At 54.6% G+C, this 15,174-nt stretch overlaps 1 protein-coding gene across 2 annotated transcripts in view; it reads right to left on the bottom strand.

Annotated features, from left to right (window-relative positions):
* ZC3H3 (zinc finger CCCH-type containing 3) overlaps nt 1-13,706 on the bottom strand; it is an 87,799-nt gene extending 74,093 nt beyond the window's left edge. For both annotated transcript variants that reach the window (XM_060198272.1, XM_007515991.3), the window contains exons 1-3: nt 13,573-13,706; nt 10,435-11,746; nt 9,187-9,383 (exon numbers count right to left, since the gene is read on the bottom strand). In XM_060198272.1, coding sequence (XP_060054255.1) covers nt 9,187-9,383; nt 10,435-11,746; nt 13,573-13,660 — 1,597 coding nt within the window. In that variant the 5' untranslated portion in view covers nt 13,661-13,706. The remainder of the gene's footprint in view (nt 1-9,186; nt 9,384-10,434; nt 11,747-13,572) is intronic.
* Nucleotides 13,707-15,174: the final 1,468 nt, after the last annotated feature.

Below are 15,174 nucleotides of genomic sequence, written 5' to 3'. Positions count from 1 at the left end.
TGCAGGGAGCTGAGTGAGAAAGCAGAACTGAGTGAGAAAGCAGTGGCCACACAACGCTTTGCAAAAAAAGGGGGGGGAGGGGCACATGTCTGACAGGCAGGGATACTCATCACTATACTAACAAGGACAGGACTGGCACAGGTTTGAGAATTAAGTAACAGCCTGGAAATAAATGGGTCAAAAATGACACCATGGGGCCCAGGCGATGGCTCAGTCATAGAGCACTTATTTTCCATGCACGAGGCCCTAGGTTCCATCTCTGACACCACCTGGGAGCACAGAGAGAAGTAGAGCTCTGTGAGTGGTGGAGCGGTGCTTTGGCATCATGTGCTTACTTTTATTTTTAGTTTATTTTAATATTCACCTTTTAATGAAAGAGAGAGACACTGAGAAAGATACAGAGACCAGAGCACTGCTCAGCTCTGGTTTATGGTGGTGCTGAGATTGAACCTGGGACCTTTGGTGCCTCAGGCATGAAAGCTGTTTGTATAACCACTGTGCTGTTTCCCAGTATCATGTGCTTACATGCACTTTCTCTCTAGACTATCAAATAAGGAAAGGCCCAGGAGCTGGCTCCTCAGTACTGCACATGCACAAGGCCCTAGGTCTGATCCTGCACTACCACCAAGCCCCTATAATGATATTTTTAAAGTCACAAGATCAGGAGATAGCTCAGCCAGTAGAGTGAATGCTACCATACCCAAGGACCCAGATTCCATTCCCTGCCACCACATGGGCACACATGAACCACAGAGGCAGAATCATGAATGGCAGAATTGTGCCGTGGTCTTTCTCTCTTCCTCCTTCTGTCTCTATTTGACATTGGGAAGGAGAGGTGGGGGGAGGGGGAGGGAGAGGGAGAGGGAGAGACCTCAGGTGTGGTGGGGTCACACAGGTGCAAAAAGCACTGGTGGCATATTCCTTACAGTTGCAGATTTTAAAGAAAAAGAGCCTAAAGGACCAGCTGGCTGGCTGCTCCCACACTCCGCCCAGGGGACCCTCTGGACTGTGAGCAGCTCAGACCCTGATCATCAGGCTGAGCCTGACTCCCTCCTAGTGCCCCTCTCTCCACTTGTAGTCCCAGAGGGCCAGAACATACACATACACACCAGTTAGCTGGTCCCCCGGGTACCAAGAAGGGGTCTAATGGACAACAAAGCATAGAGGCAGCCCTAGCCAGCAACAGCCCACCTACCACCACAAAGTGTAAAGATAGGCAGCAAGGAGACACAGAGAAGAAACACAGCCCAGGCTGCTCTTTGAAGTGCCCATCTGGGCCCCAAGTACCAGTGCCCAATTCATGCCCTCAAAACCTCGAAAGAGCAGAGAACAAGTCAGGAAGCTCTGAGCCACATGACTGGCTGGCAGGGCCTGGGGGTTGGGGTCAGTGCACCACTATCACTCCAGCACAGGGCCACATGGAAGCAGTATACAAACATGGAAGCAGTATACAAGGGAGGGGGCCTCTGTGCTAGGGGTGCTGGCCACCAAGCCTTGGGGCACACACAGCCTCATCTGCCCTTCCCTGGAGTCAAGCACTTAGGACTCAATAGAGAGAGTGTTCAACCCAGGAACCAGGAATACAGTAGCAGGGTGGGCCAGGGGCCCACCTCCCCAGGCTCAGCTGTCACCCCTCCCAGGAGCCTAGCACAAGCCAGGACCCCACAGCCAATGGTGGGCTGCTCTGCCTCCTCCATGGAGGGTGAGAGCAAGTACTTGTACCAAGTACCAGGCAGTACCTGGCTACAGGGTGCTCTCAGGACTTGCCACTGGCCTGCAACACTCCAAGCCACAGCTCTGACACCAAGTACTCTCTTGCTCCCTTGCCACTGTGAGGAGTGCCCAGTCAGGAGTGTGCTGAAGAGCCTGGTACCAGTTCCAAATGTCACAGGAAGCTAGAGGCAGTTGAGAGACCTAGACCCCCAGCATGGTGATGGGGTGGGAAGCGCTCGGGGGGGCGGGGGGGCTGAGAGGTCCACAGCTAGACATCCAGGGCCCCACACAATGTATAGATTAGTTTGGGGTTCCTGTAGTGTCAGCCTGAGGGCACACAGATGCTGGCCCTGAGGATTTGATGCCCTGGCTTAGGGCCCAAATCCACCAGCAGTGGGCCAAGGGATGCCTATCAGGTGCCCCTAGACTCTTAATACACTCTGTAGAGCCATGGGGGCAGGCGTGTCCCAGCCTCAGGGGAGGCCTCCCTACCATCTCCTCTGGATGGATGCCACTGGTCACAGAGCAGCCCCTGAACCTGCCAGGCCTCCCCAGCCCCATCTGACCCCACACACACAGAGATGTTGAGTCCTTAGAGCTACACTGTGGCAGGGTAGCCCCAAGGGCTGCACAGGACACCAGGCCCAAGCTCAGGGCAGAGGCACAGGCCACTGGAAAGCAAGAGGTGACTTCAGGGGACAGCAATACAAATAGGCCAACAAACACAGAGGATGTGAGGGGCTGGGCAGCCTGCCAGAGGGGCAGGCAGACACTCTGGGAGCAGCGCAGGATCCCAGTGTCTGGAGGGGGGACAGTGGGGAGGCTCCAGCCTGATCCGCTCAGCAGTCAGAGCCCACGTGTCCTTCGCCCATGGAACTCCAGGTGAAAGAAGGCTGCTGCTGCTCACACACCTTCCTTGCCCCTGTGCCCCTCATGCATCCCCAAGACCCTCTGCCCTCTAAGCTCCAGGAAGCCCTCCCCAGTCTGGGTCTGCCTGCCCGCTGTCAGTCAGCTGGCCAGTCTCTCACCCTCCTCATCCAACGGGGGGGGGGGACACGGCAAGCCTGGGGCCTCACTATGTCATGTCACCTGAGCAGCCCAGCTACTTGGAGGTCACAGCTCTCCCAGAGATACCAGGCCTGTCCTGCTATGTACATACACAGGCGTGTGTGGGCAAGAGTGCACGCAGCACACACTCCCACACCAACTCTGGTGGAATAATTCATTAGCACAGTCGAGACAAACATAAAAGTAGAGGCCTGCAGCATGCCTGTAATTTATGCAAGGCTCAAGGATCGCTGTGGCTGCGCTTGTGGCACCTAATTCAGCATTTTCTTTTTCCCTTATGAAAGCAGGACTCCAGATTTAACTGCTCGCACGCCCTTTACAGCGTCTGCTGGAGTGAAGTGGAGCGGCCCAAGTGCACACCAGCCAGCAGTGATGGATCGCCGCCTCCAGGGCTGAGGACTGGGCGTGGGGCCTCGGGCAGCACCCCATCTGGTGCCCCAACTGTCCCACTCCTTCAGCCCACCCAGGGGAAGGCCTTCTGCCCTGCACACATGTGGAAACAGAATGCAGCAACCCTAGCATCAGCCTGGAACCTCAGAGAGAGGGTTCCCAGCCCTGGGAAAGTCCAGGATGGCAGCAGGACAGCAACACCCCAATTTAACCAGCAGGCCTCCCTTCTGAGATCTGCAGCCCATACTCCAGGGGATACCCACCTCCAAGGACCCCAGCAGCCACTCCGAGAGCATGACTCCTTTGCTTCCCCCACCATCCCACAGTCCCCAACACAGGGACTGCACTGCAAGCAGAGCTGCTGCCCAGCCCACTGCCCAGCCTGCCCAGGCATCCTGCTCAGGGGGATGGGGCAAAGGCAAAAGCACCTGGATCCACTAGGCCAGAGGAGGGGAAGTAAGCATCCCTCAATAGGTCCCCATGGTGGCTGCACAAAAGCCACTGACTGCCCCTAGGTACTGAGCAAGCCCCATAAGCTGTTGCCCACCAGTAAGAGGCCCACAAACATCCCTGGCATACCGAGGGCATCTGGCTAGGTCTCAGTGCCCAGATGGTCAAAATGAAATGGAGAGGGGCTGCTCTAACCATTATGGGAGCTGAAGGCATCCCAGGGAGCTCAGGCACATGAGAACAGCCCAGCACAGGCCCTTCAAGCCCAAACACACCCCAAGGAACATCAGGAAGCTGACACAGAAAGATAAGAAAAGGGACAGTGAGAAGCACACTCCAAGCTTGCTCCAGTCTGCCCCAGCCAGCACTGTATGCCTGAGGGATCCCCAGCCCCCTAAGGGGATCCTCTCTGAGCTGGAGGAGGACAGGATAGACTAGGGTCAAGATCACACTTGCTTTCCTGCTGGTGACCTGTGTGTGGGCAGACCCCCACTCTCATCAGATGTGGGGCTGCATTCCCTCTAGCCACATAGGGCAAACAGCAGGCTACAGGACCTCTGGGAGGAGCCCTCCACATGGTGGCAAGGTGGGCTTAGCTGCAGGTCCTTACTATTCATCCCAGCTCTGTCCACCCTGCCTTGAGCAACCAGTCAGGCCAGTACCCTAGCCCACCTCCAGGCCACCTCTGGGCCACCGTCTGCAGTTGGGGGCCTCCTTGGCCTCTCATCCCACCACCACTGACCTAGGCAGGTGAGGTAGGGTCCTCTGGGAGGTGCCTCTTCACCTGCCTGCCCCCAGTACCTTTCCATGGTACATTCTAGAAGCAATGAAGCTCTGACCTGGGGGAGAGGGGAGCAGCCCACTCCCAGAGTCATCTCCAGGTGGCCAGTGCCAGTACTGGGCCAGTGTGGCCCATGGAGACTGCAACAGGGGTTTCAGTGGAGCAGACCCCCCAGTGGAGTCCGCCCCATGTACAGTGAGCACCACACACTGAGCGCTAATTGCAACAATTACATGGGCGGTAAATCGAAACGGGTCTGCAGCTGTGAGAGGCTGCCTCCTCTGTGCAGTGGTGGAGATCAGCAGCCCCAGGAAACATGGTTCCTCAAAGTCCTTTCTCAGAGGTCACCACTCCATCCCCAGCTGCCTTCAAAGGAAGGCAAGACACACGCTCAGCTGGCGGGCACACTAGGGGTCACCTGGTGCCCAGGGGACTCAGGCAGGGATCAAAGGGCGGGAGAGGAGACTAGGGCAGTGGGGTGGGGGGGAGAGGATGGGTCAGAGGGGAGGGAGTGGAGGGGAGTCCAGAAGAGTCAGGCTGAAATCTTCATAAGCTCAGTCCCAGAGCTCGTGCCTGCTGAACAATGCAGTTTTGAATTCAATTAAAGCGATTATCTGTTGTGCCAAATAAATTGTGTACAGCATATATCCTGCAGCACTTTACACCTCCGGGCTCATTATTCCCTAACTGTTTCCTCCTGTTTATGCGCGCTCAAATTAAATTGCTGATAATATGCGCCAAAATAAAAAATGAGCGCACCTTGTCCCAAGAAAATTGATTCTCTCTTTCCCTGCACTGGCAATTGCCAGGTTTTATATACTCGGTTCCTGGTGATCATTAGTAATTCAATTTTCTTTTTATTAGCCCCCTTATCTGCTGAGCAATATAGTGGCAGAGCTGACCTCTTTCGCACGGGTAAATGTTTAAAATCTTTTCCCTGATTAATTTTGCCAGTTAAGAAAAAGAGGAGAAATGGCCCGGCTCTTAGCCATCACAATGAATAAAGCTTAATGTTGATTGTGATGGAATTTCTAATGCCAAGGAAATTGATTGAACGCGGCAATTACACTGCAATAGTAACTCAAGGGAGATGGGATCGCTTTCTCCTGGCCGTAGCCTTTTGGTTATTTAAAACAATCCAATTTGCAAGGATAATTATGTATTAGTGTTTTATCTGCCACTTGAAATGAACAGGGGAGTTTCGATACTGGCCTGGCATTAGCAGGTTATTGCTGCAAATTACTTGATATCTGCTTTCTTTCACATAAAGAGGAAATTAGGCAATCAATTACCAGAAAAAGGTGCAGAAGGCAATATGAGGAGCAAGTGCACCCTCTGCTGGTCAGCAGGCTGCAGAGCAGGGCTGAGGTAGGACCAGGGCAGGGAGCCCAGTTCTGGGAAACACCCTCCTCTGCCAGTGCTAGAGTCCACAGGAGGTCAGATCTCTCCAATACCACTTAGGTGGACTGATCTGGACTTAAGGATTTGTGCAGGAAATAGGAAAGAACAGCCTCAGAAGGGCTGGTGAAACAGTGTGCTGCTTTGCCATGTGCATACTCTAGATACAAGCCCGACCCCCACTTCATTGAAACAAATGTCAGTGCTAATGCCCCTCTCCCGCCCTTCCCCTTGCCCCCCCCCCGTTTATATCTAAAAACCTAAGATAAGTGGTCTGTGAGGTAGCACAGTGGACAAAGCCTTGGACTCTCAAGCATGAGGTCCTGAGTTCAATCCCCGGCAACACATGTACCAGAGTGATTTTCAGTCCTTACTCTCTCTCCTATCCTCTTCATGAATAAATAAAAATCTATAAAAAAAAAAAAACTAAGAAAATTAACAAATTAAAAAATAAATAAAAGCCTCAAGGAATCGGGCAGTAGCCAACGGATAAGCGCACATGGCGCAAAGTACAAGGACCAGCTAAGGATCCCAGTTCGAGCCCCCCAGCTCCCCACCTGCAGAGGAGTTGTTTCACAAGTGGTGAAGCAGGTCTGCAGGTGTCTCTCTTTCTCTCCCCCCTCTGTCTTCCCCTCCTCTCTCCATTTCTCTCTGTCCTATCCAACAACGATGACATCAATAACAACAACTACAACAACCATAAAAAAGGGCAACAAAAGGGAAAATAAATAAATAAATAATAAATAAATAAATGCCTCAGAGGAATCAGATAATGAGGGCTTCCTTGCCCCAACTGGTCCCTAAGGAGACCAGGTCTGAACCTTCCAGAAAGTTAAATAGGAGCTTGACCATATGACTACTCTCTCAGGAGCCTGAGCCACCAACGGAGGAATGAGGGGCCTCCACACTCACCACAAGCACCTGAGCACTCACTGAGAGCCTGTGTGTGCGGCAGAGGCAATATCCTGCCAGTCCCCAGGGAGGGACCTAGAAGCTCAGAGAATGTCCAGGGATGTGTACACTCGCTGGTCCTTTCTTCATCCTCTGCAGCCAGCCCACTGCAGGTCCTTCTGTCCATCTAAGCCTCATATTGATTGTTGAGACCCCTGTGTCCAGAACCTCAGGCCTTCACACCTCCCATGAGCTCCTGCCCACTCTACAAGGTGAAGTCCCCATTCTTTGACTGGCACTGAAGGCCTCACTGGCAGTTTCATGCCAATTCACTGTCCCCTCCAGGCCAACAGGACACCCCTGGACACCTGATGTCCCTAAGCACACAAGCACATCCTTCCTGTCACCTGGTTTCCCAGAAGTCTCCCCCTAACTGCAGGGGTCTCCCTGCTCCTTATGGGCAAACTCTCTCCCACCCAGACTCCCACTGTAGAGACTGATCATGGCTCTGCTCACTTGGGTCTGACAGGACTGCCAGGCTCATGTGAACCACCCTTTCCACCAACTCCGCCACCTCACTCATTCCTCCCTCCACCTTAAAGCACCTCTACCTTAAAAGGCACGAGGCTCCCAAGAACCCAGGAGGGGAAGGGCACATGAGGCAAGGGTGCAGGCGCAGATGCCGGATAGATAAGTAGAGGGTTGCTGGAAGTCCTATCCAGGCCCTCCCCAAGAAGGACTCTGCCCTACTCACCCCTCCACTTCCCACCTGGGCCAGATTCTCTAACCACTAGTTGACTCACTGTCTCCAGGTGGGTAGGGAGGGGAAAAGCATGGCCTCTCACCACCCCCCCATGTGGCAGCTCACCCCACAGAAACACCCAGGGAGCCTAGCCCAAGGGCCCCTCCCACCCAACCAGCAGACTCTACCCTGACCCACACCTGCTCTGTTTGGGCCCTAAAAAGGCAGGACTTCCAGGCTCCAGGGAGCAGGTACAGGCTGTGTCAGCCTCCTGGTTCCAGAATCCAACCCTGACCAACATTTCCACCAGTACTCAAGGTGTAACTGCCCTGGCCTCTCCTCCCTAGGTTCCTACACAAGGCTCTGCCCCCACCTCAGAGCGTCCCCACCTGAAGAGGACTCCTCACTGAGGACAGCTGCCCAGAGCACAGACAGGACAAGCTCCTTTGCTGAGGGCCACTCTGTCCTTGGGGCTGAAGTCTGCTGAGCTCCAGCAACAGTGGCCAACTCAGCACCCCTGTACCAGGGCGCAGTCAGTGGCTTTGGCACCTGGTACATATAGACAGGTCCTGCCTACTGTGCCACCCCAACTCGGGCCCAGCAGTTACTCTACACACTTGCCCCAAGCCTAGCACTCCAGAACTCATCTCCCAGAGACCTCTGGACAGGTAAAGCCCAAGGACACAAGAAAGCAAGCTGCAGCTCAGGGCCAAGAAGACACAGAGACTAGGGAACTAGGCCATGGCAGCCCTTCCACCTACCACCTGCCCCATGAGCCTGAGGTGCACAGAGCCCACCTGTAAGGACACCTGGCTCGCCAGCTCTGGGTCAGCTTCCCAGAACTAAACAACAGTGGCAAGACCCCTTAGCCTCCACTGGGAGCAAAAACTTGGGAGAGACCTGACAAAATGGCTTATCTGGAAGGGTGTATGCTTTGCTATATGCATGAACCAGGTTCAAGGCCAGCCCCCACTGCACTGGGGGAAAGCTCTGGTATCATGGTCTCTCTGTGTGTGTGTGTGTGTGTGTGTGTGTGTGTGTGTGTGTGTGTGTGTGTGTGTGTGTGTGAGAGAGAGAGAGAGAGAGAGGGGGGGGGGGGGAGAGAGAGAAAGAGAGAGAGAGAGAGAGAAAAAGTCAGTCCAGAGCAATACAGCACTGATGATAACAACAGAACAACCTCGAAGAGCCACCACCACCCAAAACACTGTCCCTGGCCATGTGAGCAGAAGCCAAAGGCCTGCTGGAGCTCAGTCATTCTGAGAAACAAACTGGACCCCACCTGCCTGCCCTCAAGAAGATCGACCCCCAAAGCCAGGAACAGTCTCAACTCTCTACCCGAGTAGGAGAGTGACCCTCACCCAGGTACAGTCACTGCAAGGCCCTAACGCTCCCTTGACCCATCACTCTGGAATGAAGTCATACACAATATCAGGGTGTGCATCACCAAAGGGAATAGCCTCTCTGCTCTACCAGCATCCCCTGTGCTGGGGCTACACTCCATTTTCTAAATATCACACCCACTCAGGCTCTTCAAAAGGGTGTAGCGAGGCCCACACAGCTCCCCGCTCAGTTCTGTGTGCTTGTCACCCTCTCACCAAGTTCTTCTCTGCTAACGAGGTACACTGGGACCACACAAAGAGCCACGTGTCCCATGGAATGCAGAGCGCTGCAGCCCAGGCCCTTCCCTGCCTGCCTAGCTCCTGCAAGAGGCAGAACCAACACAGCCACTTCCCAGACACCCTCCCAGTCCTACCTTCCTTGGCTGGGAAATGGGCCCGGCTCTGGGGCACACGATATAGTCTGTGCCTGGTGACCTGCATCAGGCCCTTGTTGGGGGTCTTCTTCAGAACAGGACTGCTCTTCCCCCGGAGGGCCTGTCTGCGCCGCAGGCTGAACTGGGTCTTGGCAGTGACAGCAGGAGTGGGGCTGCTCTTCTTGTCCCCAGAAAGGCTGTGGAGACATAACAGGTAGCTCCCAATAGGCTCCCCAGGCTCCACCCAACACCATGGTGCCTCCCTGCATCCCTCAGCATCCCCCTCACCCTCCACAGCCCACATCTAGAGGATCCCAGGGTCAGAGCGAGTGAGCAGAGGAACCACCTGGTCTTGAACTCCATGTTCTCAGGCAGCCCTTGGCCGCTGCTCCCCAGCTCAGTTATGGGAGGATAGGGCCCTGAGGAGGGGCTCCATTTCAAGGATCCCTTTCCACACCATCATCCCCCTCTGGTTACCAGAAAACTGAGGAAATAGAAGTCAAATAACCGCAGACCTTCTGGAAAACCAGAACCAATGACCCAGGAACAACCTGGGAGGCAGCACAGTGATAGGGTGTTGGACTCACAAGCATTCAATTCCTAGCATTGCATGTGCCAGAGTGATGCTCTGGTTCTGTACTCTGCCACCTCTCATTAAAAAATAAATAAATAAAAATAAACCAGGTAAGCCAACAGGAATGGCCAGGAGGCACCTGGGGGATGACTCGCTGGCCCTCTGCCCACCCTTGTGCTTGATCCTAACCACAGACCACAAGGTTGCCTTCCAGCATCATGGCAATCCTCAAGGGAGAACCAGGAAAGTGACTTGCTTGGTGACTAGGCTGCCAAGAAGGTGGCCCCTCCTATTAATATGCTTGTGCCCTGGGTTCTCTTGCCAACATCTGGTCAGGCACAAAGCAGTCTGTCCTCAAAGCCTGTTGGTCACCTCTGGGCTCTCACCAGCAGGAAGAAAGGCAGGCTTGACCTCCCAGCTCTGGGTCTCAGGTGAGGCCCAGGTCACCCCTGCCTCTCCCCTACTCATCTATAGAGAGGATGGTGGTCACCTGGGCCTTGCTCCCATTGGCAGCCCTCAAGCAAAGCTCCCAAGCTGGCAGCCTGCACTGCTGTGTGTCCTCTGCCCCCAACCCTATAGGCAGGCCCTCCTGCCAGCTCTGCCAACCCAGGTATGAGTGAGCCAGGCCCAGCCCCACTGTCCAGACAGGCCCCCAGGTTGCTGGTCATGCCTACCTGGCACTCCCACGCCTCCGGATGATTTTAGTGCGGCTCTTCACTTTGTAAGCAGAGAGGTTAGGGGTCTCACCAAAGAGGGGCTTTAAGCTGCTGGTTTCCGTGGTTGTTCTGTCTACTGACGGGGACCTAGATGGCACTGGAGAGAGCTGGGAGGCACGGTCCTTGCTGCCAGCCTCTGACTGCCAGCGGAGGGAGGAGGAGGAGGAGGCTGAGGGGCTGGAGGCCTTCCACTTATACTTGCTAGGGGAGGCCCCAGGTGTGGCTGGCACCGTGGGCTTCCTAGGCTTGGCATCGGGATCGGTTCTGGGCTGTGGCTTGTCCACCAACTCTGTTGTGCCTGGAGGGGCCTTGCACACATTCTCTGTGGCTGCCCTGGGACTAAGGGCCCTCCGAGTGGCCCGAGGACTCTTAGCCGAGGCAGCCACCCATTTGTAGTTGTTTTTCCGAAACTTGGTGGCTCGACAGGCTGTGAGCAGTGAGGCCTCTCGGGCTGGCCTGGAACCCGAGGCCGGTCTTGCTGGGTCTGCCACCAAGTCAGAGGGAGGTGGCTGATCCCGGTGGCTGGCAGCTACTGTCCTGTTCCCAAGGAGCTGTGTAACACAGTTGGTTGTGGCATGAGAACCCACCTTCCTGGCCACAGCAGTGCAGCTGTGCTGGGGCAGGGTGGATAGGAGGTGCGGCTTGACCGCAATGGCACTTTCACTGACTGTCCGCCGGGGCTCTGAGGGACTGTCACTCACATTCACAGATTTAACCATGCGGGGCTTGCCAGGCTCCTTCTGGCAGACCAAAAGGGGATCCTCTGCACTAAAGCTGCCCTTTCGTGCTGGCCTGGAAGTCTGCCACTGCCCACCTGGGGGGTCCCCCTCCCCATCCTGAGGCCTATGGTCACTCCAGGAGGGGTCCTCATGTTCCTCGAGGGAGCCCCGCAGGGCCCCAGCAGCACTAGCTGAGCCTGGTTTTGATGGTGGCTTGATTTTGATGACCATGTTCTGATCCGGATTGAGCTGGACTTGTCTCTCCAGGACATACTCCTGGGGGTTGGGCTCCTGACTGCCCCCAGTCTCAAGGGGCTGCTGTGTGGCACTATCACTGGGGAGATCCAAGGATGTAGGGGGCCGATTCACAAGGGAATACTTCTTGCGCCACTCAGGCCCATGGTTCGAGGGGAAGCCCCTCCTGCTGGCACGAGGGTAGCGAGAGCTGAAGACCCTGCTACTGTTGTAAGTGGATGACTGCCATCGGCCAGCAGCTGAAGTGCCAAAGGCAGGGGCACGGCCATGGTGGTTTTTGTAATCATCAATCAAACCTGAGAAGACAGAATCAGGACTCAAGTTATCCCAATAAGAATAACACCAAGTGTACTGCATCAAAGTAAAGGACTCTGGAGGAGAGTGAGGGAGGAGTGGAAGAGAACTTTGGGGTCCTGGTACTTAATGAAATTGTACCCATGTGTCAAATGACTGCACTGTAAATTATAAAATAAAAAAGTAAAAAATGAGGGGAAGAATAACACCACACTGTAAAATATTAATCCCCAATAAAGAAATTTTAAGAAGAATAACACCAGGAATAATGCCTTGGAAGGGCCCCTTACAAGTTAATCCACAGATGCTCCCTCTGAGTCCCTGGGTTCTGATGTAGGAGGGGCAACCCCTTAGGCCGGAGAACCAGTACAGCCCAGCCAGAGTGCTGCAGGCAGGCCTGCCTCCCTGAGCCTTTTCCTTTCACCAGCTCTATTCTGGTCCTATTTCTAGCTACTTATTCTGAAACCACACCCTGTGGCAAATTATTCCCTTTCTTCCAGGAATGTTACACTGGATGCAACATTCTTTGAATGGGGAGAAGAGGATCACCGATTCTAAAGAGGCCAGCAAGGCCTCAGGCTGTGATGCCTCCACAATAGAGGATGTCATTCATGGAAGCCCTCTAGTTTGGCCAAAGGGGGCAGGACAGCTGCTGTAATGTGCTGCCTGGTCATAGAACAATGAGTGCAAGAGAATGACAGCTCCGGCCTTCCACATGGCAACAATAAAAGTAGGGGAGCACAGTCTAGCTGTCAGACAGCATAGTCAACACCCACCACCAAGAAACACCAGACCCACTTGCAGTCCCAGTGCTAGGACTATTACCACGCAGACTGGCCAAGGAAGCCCCAGGATGAGTGTCCTGGTGCAGAAGGGAACATCAATTACACCAACCCAACCAGAAGAACATTATAGCTCAACTAACGAACCAGGACCCATCCAGGCCCCATCTACAATCCTGCTCCTCCCCAGGCACTGTCCCCCAGCCCAGAGGGTCTGAGTCAGATAGGTGACACCTGCAGGGCAGGTGAGGGAAGGCAAAGTCTGCCTACCTAGGCTGTCTCTTCCATACCGTTTTCCAAACCCTTAAGTCTACTCTTTGGGGGAATAACTTTCAAAAGGACTTGTTTTCTACATATAGAAAGCCCAACTCGAGGGTGTACATGTTACCAAACTCAAGGACACAAGTTCAAGGCCCCACTTCCCACCTGCGGGGGGGGGGGGGGGGGTGGAGCTTCACAAGAGGTGAAGCAAGTACTACAGGTGTCTCTCTTTCTCTCTATCTCCCCCTCCTATCAAATTAAAAAAAATTGAAAGCCCAACTTAGATCTAAAAATTAAGTGTTGAAATGAGAGCTGAGCAGTCCCGGCTTGGGACAGCAAAGGGCGCGGCCCTCAGGGGTAAAGGGAATCGGGGCGGTCACACCCCACCCGCCCGGAGAGACTCTGCCATTCGGCGCCGGAGACGAGCGCCCGGGCCCACTGTCGCGCGTCGGGAACGAGGGGAGCCAAGGACGCACCCCACCCGCGCGGGGAGAGGGCTGCTGCCACCCCGCCGGTTACTAAGCGACGGGCCTCCTTCACCCGTCGCCGTGCCGGAGGAGCCAACACTGCCGCCACCCGTAGGCCATTCCCGGAGAAGGGGCTGACCCGGTCAGTCCAGACGCCACTTGACTCCCACGGCCCGTCCAAACCCACCTACGAGTCCACCCGACCCGACCAGGTGTCGTGAGCCCACCGCCAACGATAAACCACCCCAGGAGAAAGCGAGGGAGCAACCACCAAAGAAGAGGGAAAGGGACACGCGACCCCTTGCCCGGCTGACCCACCCTGAAGGAGGCGGATTTGCCGTCGTAATAGCTCCTTTTCCTCCATCTCCGGACTCCGCGACGCCCGGCCCAGCCCCCGCGACGTCATCTCCGCGCGACCGCTTCCCAATGGGCGGAGCGGAGCCTGATGGGGTGGAGCGCGGAAAGGCCAGAGACTAACTGCGCTGTGAGGCCAGGCCAGAGGGGCGAGCCGTCGCCCTGGCAACGCCTACGGGAGGCGGGGCACGCACACACAGGGCGAGGGGCGGGGCTGGAGGCGCGGCATCGGCCGCTTGTGGGCGGCTGGATCGACTTCGCCAGCGTTCCCTGAGCGATCTGGTGCCGCGGGCTGTTTGGGGAGCACATCTGTAACTATTTTGTAGTCCGGAAAAGCAAGGGAGACCCAGGAGCCCCGGAAGGACCACCGGAAAAGAGAGCCATAAGAATCTATTGGAGGGTGGTCCGGGAGGTGGCGCAGTGGTAAAGCTTTGGATTCTCAAGCATGAGGTCTTGAGTTCGATCCTCAGCAGCCATGTGCCAGAGTGATGTCTGGTTCTTTCTCTCTCCTGTCTTTCTCATAAATAAGATCTTTATAAAAAGGGGGGGAGTCGGACGATAGCGCAGCGGGCTAAACACAAGTGGCGCAAAACGCAAGGACCTGCGTGTGAGGATCCGGGTTTGAGCCCCCCCCCACCTGTAGGGGAGTCCCTTCACAGGCAGGTCTGCAGGTGTATATCTTTCTCTCCCCTTTCTGTCTTCCCCTCCTCTATTTCTCATCAATAACTACAACAATAAAACAACAAGGGCAACAAAAGGGAAAATAAATATTTTTTAAAATTTTAAAAAGAACCTATTGGAGGGTGGGGGTAAATAGCATGATTGTTCTGCAAAGAGACTCTCATGCCTGAGGCTCCAAAGTCCCAGGTTCAATCCCCCGCACCACCATAGGCCAGAGCTAAGTAGTGCTCTGGTGTTTCTCTCTGTGTCTCTCTCTTTGCATCTCTCTCAAAAATTAATTAATTAATTAATTAATACTTAAAAAAAAAACTATTGGAGCCAACGAGATGAGCACCTGCGAGGGCACCTTCGTTGCCAGGCGTGCCACCCAGCTTCCAGCCCTAGTACACTACACATGGAGTATTATAGCACTAGGGGGAGCTTCTGTGCTGGGATGCCTTCCCCTCTTTCTCTTACTCTAACGGGGGGGGGGGGGGGGGGGGGGGATGGTTAACTGGGGAGGAAGGAAAGTCCAACTGACAGAATTCAGGAGTATCCGGGTTTTGGGCCTTATGTCACACCACATAGGAGCAACATGCAGTGCAGTGCTGTGCTGTGCTGTGCTGTCTCTCAACCTCTACCCAAAAAATAGAAGAAGAAGGAGAAGGAGAAGGAGAAGAAAGAAGAAGAAGGAGAAGAAGAGGAGTTTTGTCCTCTGGGAATGATGGAATGATGCAGTGGTGTGGCCCTGATGGCAAAAAAAAAAAAAAAAGAAGTAACCCTTAGGATGCAAGACATGATGCAGTGGATAAAGTGTTGAAACAGGTCCTTTGCTGTATTGCACCAAAGTAAAAAAAGACTCTAGGGTAATGAGGGAGGGTTCAGGTCCTGGAACATGATAACAGA

Source organism: Erinaceus europaeus, chromosome 1 (assembly GCF_950295315.1).
Source record: "Erinaceus europaeus chromosome 1, mEriEur2.1, whole genome shotgun sequence".
Taxonomy (NCBI): Eukaryota; Metazoa; Chordata; class Mammalia; order Eulipotyphla; family Erinaceidae; genus Erinaceus; species Erinaceus europaeus.
Note: the sequence above shows the minus strand (reverse complement) of the source record. Positions and strands in the feature narration are given on the sequence as shown.